General features: G+C 37.2%; 1 protein-coding gene across 2 annotated transcripts; it reads right to left on the bottom strand.

Annotated features, from left to right (window-relative positions):
- Positions 1-459: 459 nt before the first annotated feature.
- On the bottom strand, positions 460-14,490 carry ZCCHC10 (zinc finger CCHC-type containing 10). Of its 2 annotated transcripts, XM_036752254.1 has the most exons (4): positions 14,050-14,490; positions 4,858-5,019; positions 3,146-3,187; positions 460-2,464 (listed from the first exon to the last, which is right to left on the bottom strand). In XM_036752254.1, exons 1-4 carry the CDS (start codon positions 14,088-14,090, stop codon positions 2,197-2,199), a joined length of 513 nt encoding a protein of 170 aa, XP_036608149.1. In that variant the 5' UTR covers positions 14,091-14,490; the 3' UTR covers positions 460-2,196. The 2 variants fall into 2 exon arrangements, with proteins under 2 accessions (XP_036608149.1, XP_036608150.1); XM_036752255.1 differs by lacking the exon at positions 3,146-3,187 and having other exon boundaries at positions 14,050-14,218.
- Between the last annotated feature and the right edge of the window lie 2,364 nt (positions 14,491-16,854).

The following is a 16,854-nucleotide window of genomic DNA, read 5'->3' as shown; positions in this document are numbered from 1 at the left end:
TCTTTCACAACATGAGTATTGTGGAAGGGTTTTACATAATGATACACATGTGGCCTATGTTGAATTGCTTGCCTTCTTAGAGAGGGTGGGTGGGGAGGGAAGAGGGCAGAGAATTTGGAACTCAAGGTTGTAAAAGCAGATGTTCAAAAAAAGAGTTATTTTTTGTATGCAACTGGGAAATAACCATGGCATAGAAATCTATCTTGCCCTACAAGAAAGTAAAGGAAAAGGGGATGGGGGGAGTGGGGTGACAGAAAGGAGGGCTGACTGGGGAACGGGGCAATCAGAATATATGCCATCTTGGAATAGGGGAGAGGGTAGAAATGGGGAGAAAATTTGTAATTCAAAATCTTGTGGAAATCAATGCTGAAAACTAAAAATTTTAAATAAATAAAAAGAAATCTAGAAATCTTAAAAATAAATAAATGACTAGATAAATAAATACCTCTACAAAGAACATCAGCTTGGTAAATTGTGCTTGTTTGATAATTTATTGTTTTCCTGTTAACTGGTACATTCTTTAACACAAATCTTTCAAATAATGTTCTAGTAATTTATTTACAATCTTTCCAAGTGATTCTGTAAAACATACAAATAATTACAGACTCCTTAAGACTGACAAGATACTTATTTTTCAACATTTAAATAGAAGCACATTTTATTTAAAAGTAACTCTATGCTACTTTCTCATAAAAAATATAAAAATAGTTGAATATCCATAGTTTACACTATATTGAAACAAAAATCAGGATATTTGAAACTTTTCCCACTAATGTTGCATCCTCCCCCCCCCCAAAAAAGGGAATACCATCAATAATGAACTTAAAAGACTACATCACAGGATAAAAATGACTGTCAACTGATTAAACTCATCACAACAAATTGTTATCTACTAAGAAGTGTAACTCTATAATTTTATTTTTAACCTGCATGTTTCATGCTGGATTTCAACTAATGTGTACATTCTATGTAAACATACTGGACGCATCCAACATACACTCTTCATTACAACGCCAGTACCACAGGAATTGTGCAACACAATAACTGCAAAAGTAGTAAAGGGAAAGAATCTTCTTTTGGGTACTTTGAAATTAAAAGGCAACTTGTTTTGTCTCAACTTTGTTAAAAAGAAAAAATCCTCTATTTCATTCCCCACCCCATCCCTTTATCTGCCATTCATCTGGAATGGTAACTTTGTTAGTATCTTATTTCAGATTTTACACACACACACACACTCACCCACACACACACTCACCCAATGAATATATTCAGATTATATAACGTGTGTGTGTATATATATTCATTTAAGTGCCAAAAAAAACTTAATTCAACCTTTCATGCAGCCACTCGCTTCTATCATCATATATTTTTATCAAAAGGCACCAAGATTAAACTAAGTAATTTCAATTTTCTTTTTCTTCTCCCTTTAGCTTACTCAAGGTGATTGTTTTCCTATCAGACATTCTATCTCCAAAATAGTATGGCTCTGAGTATTTAGGGAACCAGAAGAAAACAAAATAGAAACCCCAGCAAGTTGAAAATTGTTGCCCACAAATAAAAATATCTACTAGGTTAATACAGATCTCATTACATTTCATTTCTGACATTAAGTTAAAAAAAAACAACAACAACAAACCCATATCACAGAAACAATAAACCCTCTAAAGATAAACTTAGAAATACAACATTGTTAACAATGGGGTGACTCCTTCATAGTAGTAACACTGTATTCAATCTGACTAATATAGTAATATTTAGCCAAACTCATTAGAAATTCATTGTTCCCAGTTATTTTACAGGATTATCCTGAAAACAAGTGAAACCAGTGTTAGCATATACAATATCAACATATAAACAAGGTATGGCATTTATTTCACAAAGAGAAAAAGTTTACACATTTCAATACATAAATACCAGATTTACTGGATTTCAGCTTTGATTAAATTTTAAAGATACATTTTTAAGATAAAAAAAGAAACCAAATTCTCCTTAAAATAAAAAAATGCTTTTCACATACTTACTTTGTTAATAACCTTTAGGCCCTTAAAATGTGAAACATTTAGAAAGCTTTTGAATTATAGAAATTTTGACCAGTTAATCCATTTGGCCATAACATATTCCAACTCCTCTTCTGAGAAATACATTAGCATTTGTCAATTCATCAGTCCTTAATGATCAGAGAGACTTAATGAAATTCTATTTCTTTTTCTTCTTCTTTGGTGGCTCATCATCAGAGCTGCTATCTGTGCTAGAGCTGGTGCTAGAGGAAGAGCTGGAATCTGACTCAGAATCAGAGGAAGAGGAAGAACTAGTTGAGGAGGGTGATGATGATGAAGTAGAGGAGCTTTCCTCAGTATCACTATCATCAGAGGAAGAAGAGGTAGAGGAGTCTTCACTCTCTGATGAAGAATCACTGGCTGAACTCCCACTGCTACTGCTGCTGGAACTTGTAACACTCTTAGACCTAATACAGAAGGAAAGGTCAGAATGGGAAGAAGCTACTGTTACTTAAACATGGAAAAGAATAGTTTCTTATAGGTTCAATAAATTTGCAGTTTTCTTAAGTATAGTAGAGCCTTACTGAGATGTTATCCTGAATTCCATGTGCTGGGATTACTTTATACAGGATTATTTTACCCCTTATAGCTAGGTCTCCTCTTGGTATTTAAATAGTTAAGCTTTTGTGGATCCAAGATAGGCTTAGCTCATAATGAATTCCACCCTATAGTTAAAAGTTATAGTAATGTTCCACTGTACCAAATAGGATTATTCTGTGTCTAAATCTTATAAAACAAAGTTAATATTTAACATTGTTAAGTTTAACTACCTCAGAACACAAGGGTGCTAGTCATGAACAACTTTATGCTTTTTCTGAGGATTGATACAAGTCTTCTATTTTAAGCTAAAAATTTCTATTCTATTCTTTTCTGATATAGAGGAATAGAAAAAAAGAGAAAGAGAGAAAAAGAAAAGGAAGAAGTGGACAGAAAAAAGGTGATCAGGAAAAAAGCAGGTCTAAAGATGTTCAAGTCCTTAATCACAGGTCTCTTAACATTTAAATGTGACTCCTATTTCTAGTCATTTGCTCTCTCTTCCTCCAGTCACTATAATATATCTTGTACAATGTTCCTAAATCCACACATACCTTTTTTTCTTGGTCTTTTTTTCTGTATTAGTTTCTCCAATGCTAATAATAAACATTGGGGGTTGAGGAGAGAGGAAAAAAATTCCCATTAAGAAATGTTTACAATAACATGTACAAACATCCCCCTACTATCCCAAAAACTGAGATTTACATTACAGAAAAACAGTTGTGCAGTCAGAAAACAAGGCATTTTGTCATAATTGAGCAGAAATTTTCTACTGTAGGTTGTGGGAAGAAGTAATATTAGAAAAAAATTTATGAACAGAAAAAAGAGATGGCTCCATCACAGAATGAGAGTGAAGGATAACCAACAAACAGTGCAAGGGATGTACAATCCCCTCAAAATGTAAAAACAAAACCTACAAAAAAGGCCTCAAATACGCTGGGTGGATAGCTTGTTGAGGATTTATAGTATAACATGGATAAGAACTCCCCAGGATGAGAAAGTATGCATAGATTATAATTTGCATTGATGGAAGGAATACCTAAATCAGTGAAATCACACAAGTCCTGAATTAAGACTACAAATAATATCACCTATTCAACTATTACAGTAGATTAGGCTTTGTCATATGAATAGCCAAATTCTTTATATTGATATGTGTTGTGCAAGACAGTGACTAAGTTAGGCAAACAGACTCTTTTCAATAGATACAGCCTAAGTGAACTGTTCACTATAACATAAGCATACCAAAATAAGACAGAAATTTTTGAATCTGCATTGGCCTGTTGTTAAAACACTACAAAACTTAAAGAGAAAAGATTCCAACTTTGGGTTAAAACCATCCATACATTCTGTATGGGTTGCAACTATCTATAAATACATGTAAATGAAAAAAATATCCCAGGGGCCTACATAATCACTTAGTTTTAAAACCAGAAACTTGATGTGCCAGGTTCTTCTGCTATGTCTTTCTGCCAAATTACATGGCATATGCGATAAGGTAAAACTTAAAAGAAATAACAAATGACCTATATCTTTCCTACCATATGCACAAATATAAGGCTTGCAAGTTAAACAAGTACTTCTAGTACTGTAGTAGTATTGTGCTAGAGTTTTAAAATTTTATTCTGGCTTATCTACAACTGTTGTATAATGCTTTCTTGCTAACTTCCTCTAACCCTTATTATTCTATTCAGTGAGCTTAAGATCTTTAAGAAAGTAAAGATCAATTGTTGCAACTAAATGAAATATATTATTTGTTGAAATGCCATATTCAGGGTGAAATGAGACTCAAAACTACATGCCCTAGATCAATCCACATGCATTTACCAGATCCAAGACAGACATACATTCACCATTTAATCAGTGGTTGTAGCCATTACCTATTGAGCCCAAATATAAAAAGGTACCTCTTATGTTCCTGAGAAAGCATTTCTTCTATGGCATTTTCATTTTGTGCTATGAAAAATATGCTGACAAAATAAAACCTCTGGTGAGCCTGATTAACTACCTACTACTTTATTCTTTAAAATCTTAGCCTAGAGGTCAATGACATTTTGCTATTGTAAAGAGTTCACAAGTATCCATTCATGATCTTTACTAAGCAGAAAAAAGGACTTTACTTTGTATCTTAGCTTCTCTATACAGTCTTTATTTCATAGGAATGTTCAATCTAGAGAAAGCATATTAAATATTTAGCTCTTTAAAAAATACAAAAGAAAATATATTTCCTCTTTTTAACATCATATAACTGATTGGGTAAACTTACCTTTGTTGTAATAAGAATCTGTTTTCTTTTTCTTTTAAAGCTTTCTTAAGTTCTGCTGTTCGTGAAGGTCTATGCAAGTATTTTCTTTTTCCTGTGCATTCGTATGTCCAATGTCCAAATTCTAAACATTTCTGACATCTCACATGTTGCTTATTTGCTTCCCTACAAGAGCAATACATATTAGACAACAATAAGATGAGACTTACAAATGTGACACAACCTGCCCTTAAGCATAAGCAATAAGAAATTTTAAGGGATACTTTTCTAGGATTCTAACTAATTCTAAGTTCCATCTTGGATTCAATCACTTGTGCTGTCTCAACAAGGCCAGGAATAATTTTCAAATACAATTTTTTGGAAAGGGGGAAACATTTCAATGAGATACTTGATCTTCATTTCTACTGAAATATTCTAGGAGAAAAAGACCATTACATTACCTATGGCACTAGATTAATAAAGCATAGATGGTATATGGTGGGATTTTAGTTTATCAATTTCTCCCAGGCTGGCCAGACTTCCAAAAGCTTAGGTGTGAATCCTGAGTTAAAGACTGTCTCAGGTGATGAGCAATGAGAAAACAGTTAAATGTGACACATTATTCATAAATACTAAAGGAAAACCTACCTTTTATCTGGTTCATATTCATATTGACATTCTCACTATAAATGAAACCAGAAGACAAAAAATAAGTTGCAGCTAAATGGAAGGGTGGCTCACAGGTTTTCCTTGGAGACAAATAAAGGAGTTTGTGGAGTTGGTTTCATCACGTGCCCAAGGGCAACAAGAAACATCAATCCTGGTCAACTCACCGTATACTGCTTATGGTTAAATATAAGCAAAAAGACCATCATGAAGATAATTGTAGTTTATGTACCAACATCTGTTGCAAAGGATGAAGTAGTTAAATTCTCTGAGGAACTTGATGTGTTTCTCTAAACCAAATCCACATGTAATTTGATACTCAGTGACTTTGATATTAACATGGGTATGGAGGGATGGAGAAATGTCAGAAAACATGGTTCAGGATTAAAAAAAATCAAAATGGTCAAAGGTTTGTAGAATATTTAGAAGCCTTGTGCCAGTATATCATGAATTTCTTCAAGAAGAGAACCAAAAGGTATGGGAAATGGCATATTCTAAAAAGGTTGTCACAAGGGACTCATTTCAGATTGAGCAGTCTGTAGGTAGTCAGACTGGTTAGGGAATAGGTTAAAAAAAAAATACAACCAAATTGGAACAAAGGCTCAAGATGAGAGGAAAATCCAATTATAATAGCTCTAGCCTGACATACATAAGCTGTTGATTCAAAAAAGAATAAAAATGACAAAAGACGGCCTTGTGATTTTCAAAATTCTCATAGGAGTTTAGCCAATGTAAAAGAATGTAAGAAACACTTGAACTGGCAAATTGTTATTTTTTATTTTAGAAGAGCTATATTACATGGCAACACTAATTTAAAGTACAAGCTTATTTGCAGAACATTAAAAAGGAAGATGATGGAAGATAACAAGTTTCTAACATTGTTTTGTAAGATAACAATGGAAAGCAAAATAAGTTTGCCAAAGTTTGGCTTCCAACTAAGCATTTATAGGTAACACTAAGTGGACAACAAATAGACAAGAAATAAAACAGATTTGCTTACATTTTTACATCTCTATACTTATTAATGAGAATACAATCACATTTGGATAGTTAATACCTCACTACTTAATACAGTGGAAATTGCAGTACAGAAGGTGGGAAGAATGGCTACATTTGACCAAATGCATATGGGAAAATCTGTTCCAAAAGCAACACAATTTTAAAGACACTCATAGGCTGACTTTTAAGATATTTCAAAGAGGAATATTCCCTATGAAGGGAAAAGATCATAGAAGGTATTACCAAAAAAAAATGACTGAAGAGACCTCATAAGCTCATAGACCTACAGTTGCAAGGGAATTCGGAGATCATCTAGTCCTTCATTTTGCAGATGAGGAAACTAAGGATTAGAAAGGTTATATGACTTGTCCAAGGTCATACAAATACCAAGTGGCATAGCCAGGATCCAAACACAAGTGTTCTTGTCTACAAATTCAGCAGTCTTTCCACTACATCATTAACTACTGACTCACTTGTCTTATTTCTATAAGATACTGATGAATATGGCTAACGTACACATCTAAGTTGTACTTGAGGAAAACAAAACAGGATGAGAGATTTCCCAGATGATTCTTTACAGCAGATCACACTTTCACAGGCAAAGTCTAACAACCACCATCATTTATTAAACATCTACATTACAGGTACTGTTTCAGGAAATAGGGATACAAAGACCAAAAATAATGTAAAAGAACTCTACCTATCTTCAAAAAATCTAGCAGAGATACACACCATGGATACAAGTAAGTATAATACAGGGCAATTTGGGGAGGGAAAAAGCACCAACATCCAAAGGCAGAAGATTAGGAAAGACTTCAGTCAAATCAGTCAACAGGCATTCATTAAGTGCCTACTATGTGCTAGGCACTGGGGATAGGAAGAAAGGCAAAAAATAAAAATAAAATCAGTCTTAACTATCAAGGAGCTCACAGTCTAATGGAGGAGCTAGCATGCATACAACTACATACAAAGAAGACCTATCTATCTACACATATACACACAAGTATATGTATATTCTTCAGGGAGGAGGCAGAACCTGAGATGAGGTTTAAGGGAAGATAAAGATTCAGAGAAATGTAGAGTTGAGGTGGGAAAAGTATGAACAATACAATAGTACATGTTTATTTTTTACTGATTGCCTATATGTGTATACAGACAGAGGCAAATACACACACACACACACACACACACACGCATATACATACATATAAACCTGGATGAGCCAAGGGCTCTTCTGTAAAAAGGCAACTCTTGTACATCTGTGAAGATAACATTAAGATATCTTAATGGATGCCACCACAGAGAGCAGTATCAATGCTCCTAATAACAAATATCAGCTAAGGCATAAAATAGAGGAGTATATTTGCCAAATTTGTTCACAATCATGGAGGAAATCCTCGGCAGAATCTATATTGAAGTCCCAATTGATGGGACAGCTTTTCCCCATGCTCTCCTTGTTTACAAATAACACTGTCCTTACTTAAACAATTGTCAGAATTCTAGATGAGTTGTATGCAAGAAAGGCATAAAAGACATCATTAAGAACAAGTAGCAATGACTGGAAAAAGAGGTGGATAAGTAATACACAGAAAGCAGATGGGGAGGCCTGTATGCTGCACTGATATCCAGGAAATATTTTTATTAGATGTGGCAACCTTTTAAAAAAAAATGCAAACTGACATTTTCTCCAAAGATGCTTTAAGTCAATTGAAAATTTCTCTTCCCAACTAATACAAATTCATTATTTAATGGCATGGGATCAAAAGAAATCTACAAACCAATTTTTTTTATGTTTACAGTATTTAAAACTGTAGTTCTTAAAAATAGAATGGCAAAGCATTAAAAATTATCCAGAAAATTAAATAATCCAAAAAAATTCCATTTTAAAAACTTCTCTAGGCCAAAACCAAAAATTAATATGCTGTTGGTGAAATTATGAATTAGTCTAATCATTCTGGAAAACAAATGCTATAAACATGTTTAAAATGTCCATACTGACCCAGTAGTGCCCTAAATAGAAACAGGGAATTTGTTTTGTAGTAATATACACCAAGGAGGTAAAAGAAATATAGGTTCTATACACACCTAAATATTCATAGCAGTGCCTTTAGAAACAGCGAAGAACTAGAAACAAAAGAGATCCCCTTCAATCAGGAAACAGCTAAATAAATTTTGGTACATGAATGTAACGGTGCATACTTTGCCATAAGAAACAATGAATATGAAAATCACAGAATGGCATACTAATCGATAAGCAAAACCAAGAAAACAGTATATAGACGCACAAGGGCAGTATAAATGAAAAGAACCAAACAAACCAACAAAAAAACACAACCCTAAAACTGAACGCTCAGAAATTATAATAGAGCTTGGCCTTGAAAAAAATTCACCACCCTCCTTTCTTTTCAGAAGGGAGTAAGAGTGTAGAACACTGCATATACTATCAGACTGCTGACATACAGGTTAGTTGTGCTGAACTTGGTTTTTTTCCCCCCCTCTCTTTTTAAATTCGTTGTTACAAGGGAGCCTCTCTGAAAATGGCAGGGAAGAGGACAAGAACATATTTGAAAAACAAAGACAATGCAGAAACAGAAGTTATCAAAAACTTTTTTTTTAAAAGGAGGGAGGGGGAAGCTCTTTCTTTCTGTTTCTTACACTGAACCAAAGAACCTGGGTACGATGTACTTTTGTCCACTTTTGAACAATCATAGTATTGTTTAAATGGATCCAGCTTTAAAAAAAAAGTGGTGGTAAATTTCTTTCTATGAGGAAAACATTTTTTTAATATCTAAATTATGCAGAATTTTCAGGGGTCTCAAACTATTTCCTGACATACTCCCCACTCCTCCCACCCCCCACCATCAAACCTCATCCTTTTAACTCCAGTATCTTCTAGACAATATTTCAGAGTTGTAAGCCATGAAATTCTACTAGTCTGGAGAATCAAAAACGCAGGTGATCCAAAGGGAAATAGATGTGAGACAGACCCAAGTACAGAGGTGTTCAAACCTGTTCAGATCTCATCCTTAAAACAACTTTTACTTGATCCTGCCATGCTCTTGAACTACCCTCTAGCTCTCTTCCTCCTTTTCATTGCCATACTCCTAGAAAAAGTTGTATCTATTCAATACCTTCACTTCCTCCCCACCTAGTTTCTCAGCTACTTACAATCTAGCTTCTACCCACTTGACAAAATTTGCTGTCTTCAGGGTTACCAATGAACTCTTTAAAAAAAAAAGTTTTACTGATGTTTTTCATTTCCCAATAATCCCCACGCTGCACAACAGAACTCTTCCTTCTAACAAAGTAGAGTTAAGCAAAACAAATCTACACATTGGCCAAATTTGAAACAGTGTGGCTCATTCTACACTCATAATCTGTCTACCATCTCTCTACAGTAGAAGAGGGAAGTAAGTTTCATCATCAGTCCCCTGGAATCAAAAACTGCTAAATCCAATGACCTCTTCTCAGTCCTCATTCTCCTTGACCTCGATGGTTTTGGACATTGTTAACCAGCTCATCCTCCCACGTACCATCTCCTCCCCAGCACTTTTCTCTTCCCTGTTTGACCTCTCCTCAGTTTCCTCTGCTAGTTAATTATTTATCTCCTGCCCTCAAGGCTCTACACAGAGCCCTCTTCTCTGCTCTCTATACTTCTCACCCTTGGTAAATTAATTATTTCCCAAGTGTTCAATCATCTCTGTACAAGTGATTCCCAAATCTATATAACCAGACCTAATCTCTCTGAGGAACATCTTTTGGATGTCATATTGACACCTCAAACTCAGTGTGTCCAAAACATGACAAGCTCTAACAAGAAATCTCTCCCCTCTTATAAATTCCCTATTTCTATTTAGGGCACTGTCCCTCCAGACATCCAGTTTTATGACCATGGCCTTATCCTTTCCTCATTCTCATTCCTCTCATCCCATCAGTTGATACCTCTACAGTACCTCTCATATCTACTCCCTTGTCTTCACTCATACAGCCACCAAACTAGTTCAAGCCCTCTGATAAGGACTATTATAGCATACTAATTGGTGTCCCTTCTTCCAATTTTTACTCTCTCCTATCCACTCTTCACACAACTGTCAAAATAATCTAAGGCATAATTCTGACCATGTCATTCCCCTGCTCAAAAGCCTCCAAAACTCCTCACTGCCTTCAAAATAAAAATTTCTCAGCCAGCCATTTAGGCTTTTCCACAACCTTTCTCCAAATTACTTTTTCATCCTTTCAACATTAGTCCTCTTCACAATCTATGTTTTAGCCAAATTAGACTTCCCTGAACTTGATGTTCCATTTTCTGACCAGGTATATTTGTAAAAACCATATCCCACACTTCTGAAAGTCACTCCCTCATCTCCACTCCTCAGAATCTTTGTCTTTCTTCAACATTCATCTCAGATGGCACCTCATCAGTAAAATATTCCCTGATTCCCCCAGCTGTTTATGCCTTTTCCCTCATCAAATTATCTTGTATCTTCCTCCAGTAGAAAGTAAGCTCCATAAGGGCAAGGACTTTTTTAAAAAATATTCAATACTAAGAACAGTCCCTTGCATGTTGTAGGTATTAGTAAATATTTAATTGAAAAAGACTTTCTGAAATAGATAGTAGGGTATTGCCAATGATGACTTGCACACAAAAATGTGAAAGATCATCAAAGTAAATCTATGATTTAAAAGGAATAAAGCTACTAATGTTGAGAGAGTAAGAAATAACAGATGGACATTCCAAACACTGTAATGATATTCATGAAATATTAAAAGATCTAGAAGAAAGCTTCCATTACATTAGGTAGACCCTCAATAGAATACCTATGGAAGACATGGACAAGAATCTTTAAAAGAAGTCATTAGAAAGAAAAGATGGGCAAGTCATGTCAAGAGAGCAAGGCACGGATGACTGATGTACTGCATTGGTATCCATGAATCAACAAGAGATTCAAGGGAAAGCCCCAAAACATTTGGTGGATCTCCTATAGAAGATTTACAGGAGGATACGGATAAGAGTTACACATAACGAGAACCATCAACAGTTGTGATCTGCATTAATGGAGGGTTAACCACATCAAGTAGGGCACAAATTCACTGAAGTCTAAAAGTACAGGAAAGAATTATCCAAAAAAGAAGGTATGTGATCTGCACTAGTGAAGGAAATACCAACATGAATGAGATCTATCAATCTATCCAACTATCAAAATAAGTAAATTTTTAAAGTTTTGGAGTTTTCACAAAGTTTTCTAAAATTTCATCCCTTCTTCCTCTGAAACAGCCTTTATCAATGGAACCCATTTAAGTCAGAAAACTTCATCTCCCATCATTCTCATCAGGCTAATCCAATTTACTGGTTCCCATACAAGCCAAATTCACATCTGGTTTCATTTACTCAAACTGTTGTTCTTGTACAGCTTGCCTTCCCATCTCTCTCTACCAATCTAAATTCTATTTTCCCTCCAAAGCTCAGTTAAGGGCCCAATGTTTCCATACTAGCTAAAAAACCTTTTTATTTCCTGAATTCCTATAGTGCATATTTGAACTATATGAACATTTGATCACATATTACTAATTATTAATATATATTATTTGCTTAATTATTTTTGATACAGTAAACACCTAAAGGATAAGGACTATACCCTGTATTTGTTCTTTGTCCTTCATGTTGTAGTACCTAAAATTGAGCTTAACAGATTTGGTTTGAGTCTAGAAGCTAACCCTGGAACAGTCAGAAAAACTTTTCTATACATAAGTCCAAGTTGGAATAGGTTTGGTGGAAGCCAAGAGTAGCACTCAAGCTGATCCCTACTGCTGCTTGCCTTATATGATGCTATTTGAAATTTTAGGCTTCTTTTCAAGTAATTGTGATAATATAGTGTGAACAAGAAGAACATGAGCTGAAAGAACACTGAACAACATTCTACTTTTAGGTAAGGTGGTCTTGAAAATACTAAGGTCCATGGCAGCTAGGTGGTGCAATGGACTTGGAATCAGGAAGACTCATCTTCCTGAGTTCAAATCTGACCTCACTAGCTATGTGACCCTGGGCATGTCACTTAACCTTGTTTGCCTCAGTCCTCATCTGTAAAATAAACTAAAGAAAACGGCAAACCACTCCAGTATCTTTGCCAAGAAAACTTCAAGTCAGGTCAGGAAGAATCAGAACTGAAAACAACTGAACAAAAAAAAAATAGTGTTACTATTCTGGATTTTTTAACCCTTCCCTTAAGAAATGCTTGTTGACTTGACATTTATAAATTATGAGTCCTTTAAATACAAAAACGGGGTATATTTTCAAGTTAAGGTTCCAATCCAATTTTTTGGAAGTAGAGTGAGAACAAATAAAGCATGAATACATTTTAACCCATTTCAGTTCCAAATAAGTATTATTTGTAAAATTTTTGCCCACCTATTCAACAGGTACAACTTTAATACTTGTGTATACTTCTTTATACTTATACGATGAAAAACAAAAATCCCCTCAAAATAATTTTTTTTTTTGCTTTTTGGCAGGGCAACTGGAGTTAAGTGACTTGTCCAAGGTCACACAGCTTGGGTCAAGTGTCTAAGGACAAATTTGAACTCAGGTCTTCCCGACTCCAGGGCCGGTGCTCTACTCACTGTGCCACCTAGCTGCCCCCCCCCAAATAAATTTAATGAGAGTAATTACGTTTGTAAAAAATTTGATAAAGGAAAATGATTATGTTTACTTCTTTTACACAGGATTTTTGTGTATAATAATAAAACTTTCTATGAGTCTACAATTTGAATAATGATGAAATACTCATATTTGCTCTTAAAAAATCGATATTTTTTAGACTCTCACACAGCTTCTTCAGGTTCTATTCTCTTAGAATGAGACTCCCAGGATCTACAGATTATTTTTTCTGGGTTTCACCGAACTGATATCTGTCACTTCCCACGATCACATCCTTCTGTGGCTGTTGAGTCGATTTCCAGTCGTGCCCGACTCTTGGTGACCCCTCATCCTTTACCTACTGTTGAATACTAGAATCCTCCATTGCACGTCTGTATTGTGAATACATAAATAGGGGGAACTGAAGCTAACAATCGTATTCCTTGTGTAATTTTCCCCTACTTTAGAAAAGCCCTAAATGAGGAGGTTTTTCTATCACTTACTAGAAAGCGAGAGGAGACGAATACAAGGTGGAGTTTTAAAGCCGAGGGCTGGAGCCGATAGTAGTACCGGCACGGGTGTACACAGATACCTGTTTCAGTAACCACCGCAGACTCGCTCACGTCACCCTCATCTACGAAAACATGGACGTTCCTTCCCGGTCTAAAGGGAGGCCGCCCGCGTTCCATCTCCCCAAGCCGCCTGCCGGGGGCTCTCCCACGTACACAAGCTCGCTCTCCCCGGGGCCCGCATCTAGGCTGTCTCCCTCTCCAACCCCCTTGGCCCACCCCATTCAATGCCCCCCCCGGGAGAGGGAACCCCACTACCCGGGGCCGTTGAGGGTCCTCAAAGAAAGTTAGGAAGGCTACGGCAAACAGAATAGAGAAATCCCTACGCGGCCGGGGGTCTTCACTTACGCCTGCCTCCGAGCGATAAGTCGATGCATGGGAGTCGCCATCTTAGCGAGAACCGGGGACCGCCGCGATGCATCCTGGGAAGTTCCCCCTAGGTGGAACTAGAACTCATCGGAGGCCATAGAGACGAGACTAGCTGCGGCTAGAGGGGCAGACGGGACTTCTCGCAATGGTGGACGCCATCTTTCTCCCAGGCCTGGGAGGACATGAGGTAGACGCCGGAGATATTTTCCGCCGGAGCCCTCCTGGGGGCCGTCTGTCTCAGATGACCAACCCTGGCTTCCAGACCCAGGACCATGGGCATCGTTGCCGCGCTTCGGGAAGTGGAAACCCAAGCCTCTCAGCTTTGTCCCTGAAGGGAGGGGGAAGGAGGCGGAACACCTGGGGCAAGGGGCGTATCCTGTCTAACGTCCCTCCCCTCCGGGGTGTATGTGTTGTGCTCTCTCCAGCCCCTGGGGGGCGTGTCCTACATGCCCCGCCCCCTGGTCTATTTAGTCTGTTCTCCCCGTCCCTTCTCCACCCCTGGGTTCCAATCAGCCTTCCCTCCCCCCCGCGGGCGTGTCCTATATGCCCCTCCCCCTGTTCTATTTACTCTGTTCTCCCCGTCCCCCCTGCACCCCAGGGTTCCAATGTGCCTTCCCTCCCCTCTGGGGGCGTGCTTCGGGGTTCGGGTAGGGATGAAGAGTTCCCCACCAGTCCAAAAATGTCATAGTCGGTGGGGAAATGGGAGGAGCTCAATCTTACCAGTCCTTCCGATCTCTCCTTTGCCCTCCCACCCCTGGGGCTATGTCCTGACAATCTTCTGGTGGGGCAGTTGCCTATCCAATCCCCTTCCTCTTCTCTACACCCTTTATATCTCTCCTCCTTCCCCACACTCCCTCCCTTGTAAGCCCTCCTCCTTCCTTTTTAGGGTGTGTTCACCCTCTCCACCCTCCATACTCCCAGCACTTCGACGTATCTTATTATTAATATAAGTGATTAAACTCCAGACAGAATGGGCATGTCCCCACATTTCCCCTACTCTCCTTCCGTGTCTTGAACCAAAAATTGTAGTTCTCAGGGTCTGGGGTAAAAAGGAAGAGGAAGGCATCACAGGATGTTTTTAAACTTTCTCACATGCACCATCATGGCCCCTGATCCAACCATTCAATCAAACATATTGGCCCAGGGATTCTAAATTCATTCTGGAGAATAATTTTTCCCGCCTAAATTCATTTGACTGAAGGTCAATATATCTGGAGGCAAGGCAAGATGATAGAGTTTAATCAGCATCAGCTAATGGGCAGTTGCCAGGTGGCTAGCAGCTCCTCAGAATAGAGGAAGATATACACATATGCAGGATTTTACACAACTTTAGGGCAGGCAACAAAAGAAGTCTATTAGGTGAGGCTGCTCAGCCACTTTCCTTATTTCTGAGGTTGAGTAATAGGGACAGGAAGTTAGGTAATTTTTTTTTTCTGGGTAGAGGTAGCCTCTTAATTTTGCAGTAACAGTCATGTAGCCCCAAAACAGATTTGTTTCAGGTAAGGGTGTTTGCCTGCAGTTAATCTCATCAGACCATCAGAAAATCTAGATGGGACTGAAGATCTAAGGATAGTGATGTCTTCCCTTTGAGAGGAAATCAGTCTTTATTTATACAGCTCTTCAGAGTACACTGCTTTGAACTCTAAGGGTCTCCCCTCAGGGGAGATGTTTCCTCCATACAGCACATAGGTTTTGTACATTTCCTCTACATTAGAAAGTATTTATTAAACCTTGCTAAGTGTCAATCACAAGGTCGGGCGCTGAGATTCAGAGACAAAAGCAAAATGTCCCAGAACTCAAGGAACTTACATTCTAAGGGGAGACAACCTATACATATACAGGCATGTACAAAGCACATCTATAAGTATATACAAAACATATACAGTGGTGAGAATTTCTTGGAACAAGCAATAATTTTGATATAGTTTCATTTTTTTTTGACAGCACTAGTAATGCACTAGTAATGCACTAGTAATGTTGCTCTGATACAAGACTGACTCAGAATATATGACTTCGATCAGATGAAACTAGATTGATCTGGTTTCCAAAACCTTTAGTTATTTCTTTATCAGCTGACCGTTGGGTACACTAGTGTCTCATTGTTCTTTTTTGTTGTTTAATCCTATGGTTTTAAAGAATTGATATTACTCCAAGGAAATGTACAGAAGTATAGAAAATATGCTTCCATGACCATTGGAAACATTGAAGCAGCTATTGGGGAATCAAATGTTTCAAAGATTATTGGAGTTTACAATGAAACAGAAAAGGAAAGTACAGTTGAAAATGAAGAGCAACCTCAATAGCTGACAAACTTGTTGCAAAACTGTTTAATCCTTTTAAAACAATCAAAAACTTCAAAGGGACCTGTAGATTCTTCTACAACAGTTTCTTACCTTTGTTTAGTTATTTTTTGTTTGTCTTGCTTTTTGTCCTGGACTTCTTTGGCAGCATGGTGAAACCTATGGACCCCTCCTCAAAATAATTTTTTTTTAATTCATAACTGAAGGAAATGCCATATTTCAGTTAGAGGTTGGTGAAAATAGGTAATTTCCCCCCTTTTGCTTCTCTAACATTGTCACTTGCTATTTCTTTTTAGAAAATTTAAGTTTATGTGCATATCCTTTAGCCCAGCAATACTACTAGGTCTGTATGCCAAAGAGATCAAAAGAAAAGGAAAAGGACTTATATGTACAAAACTATTTATAAGAGCTCTTTCAGAGGTGGCAAAGAATTGGAAATTGAGGGGATACTCATCAATTGAGGAATGGCTGAACAAGTTGTGGT

Source organism: Trichosurus vulpecula, chromosome 3, assembly GCF_011100635.1.
Source record: "Trichosurus vulpecula isolate mTriVul1 chromosome 3, mTriVul1.pri, whole genome shotgun sequence".
NCBI lineage: Eukaryota > Metazoa > Chordata > Mammalia > Diprotodontia > Phalangeridae > Trichosurus > Trichosurus vulpecula.
This window is presented reverse-complemented; position numbering and strand designations above follow the sequence as displayed.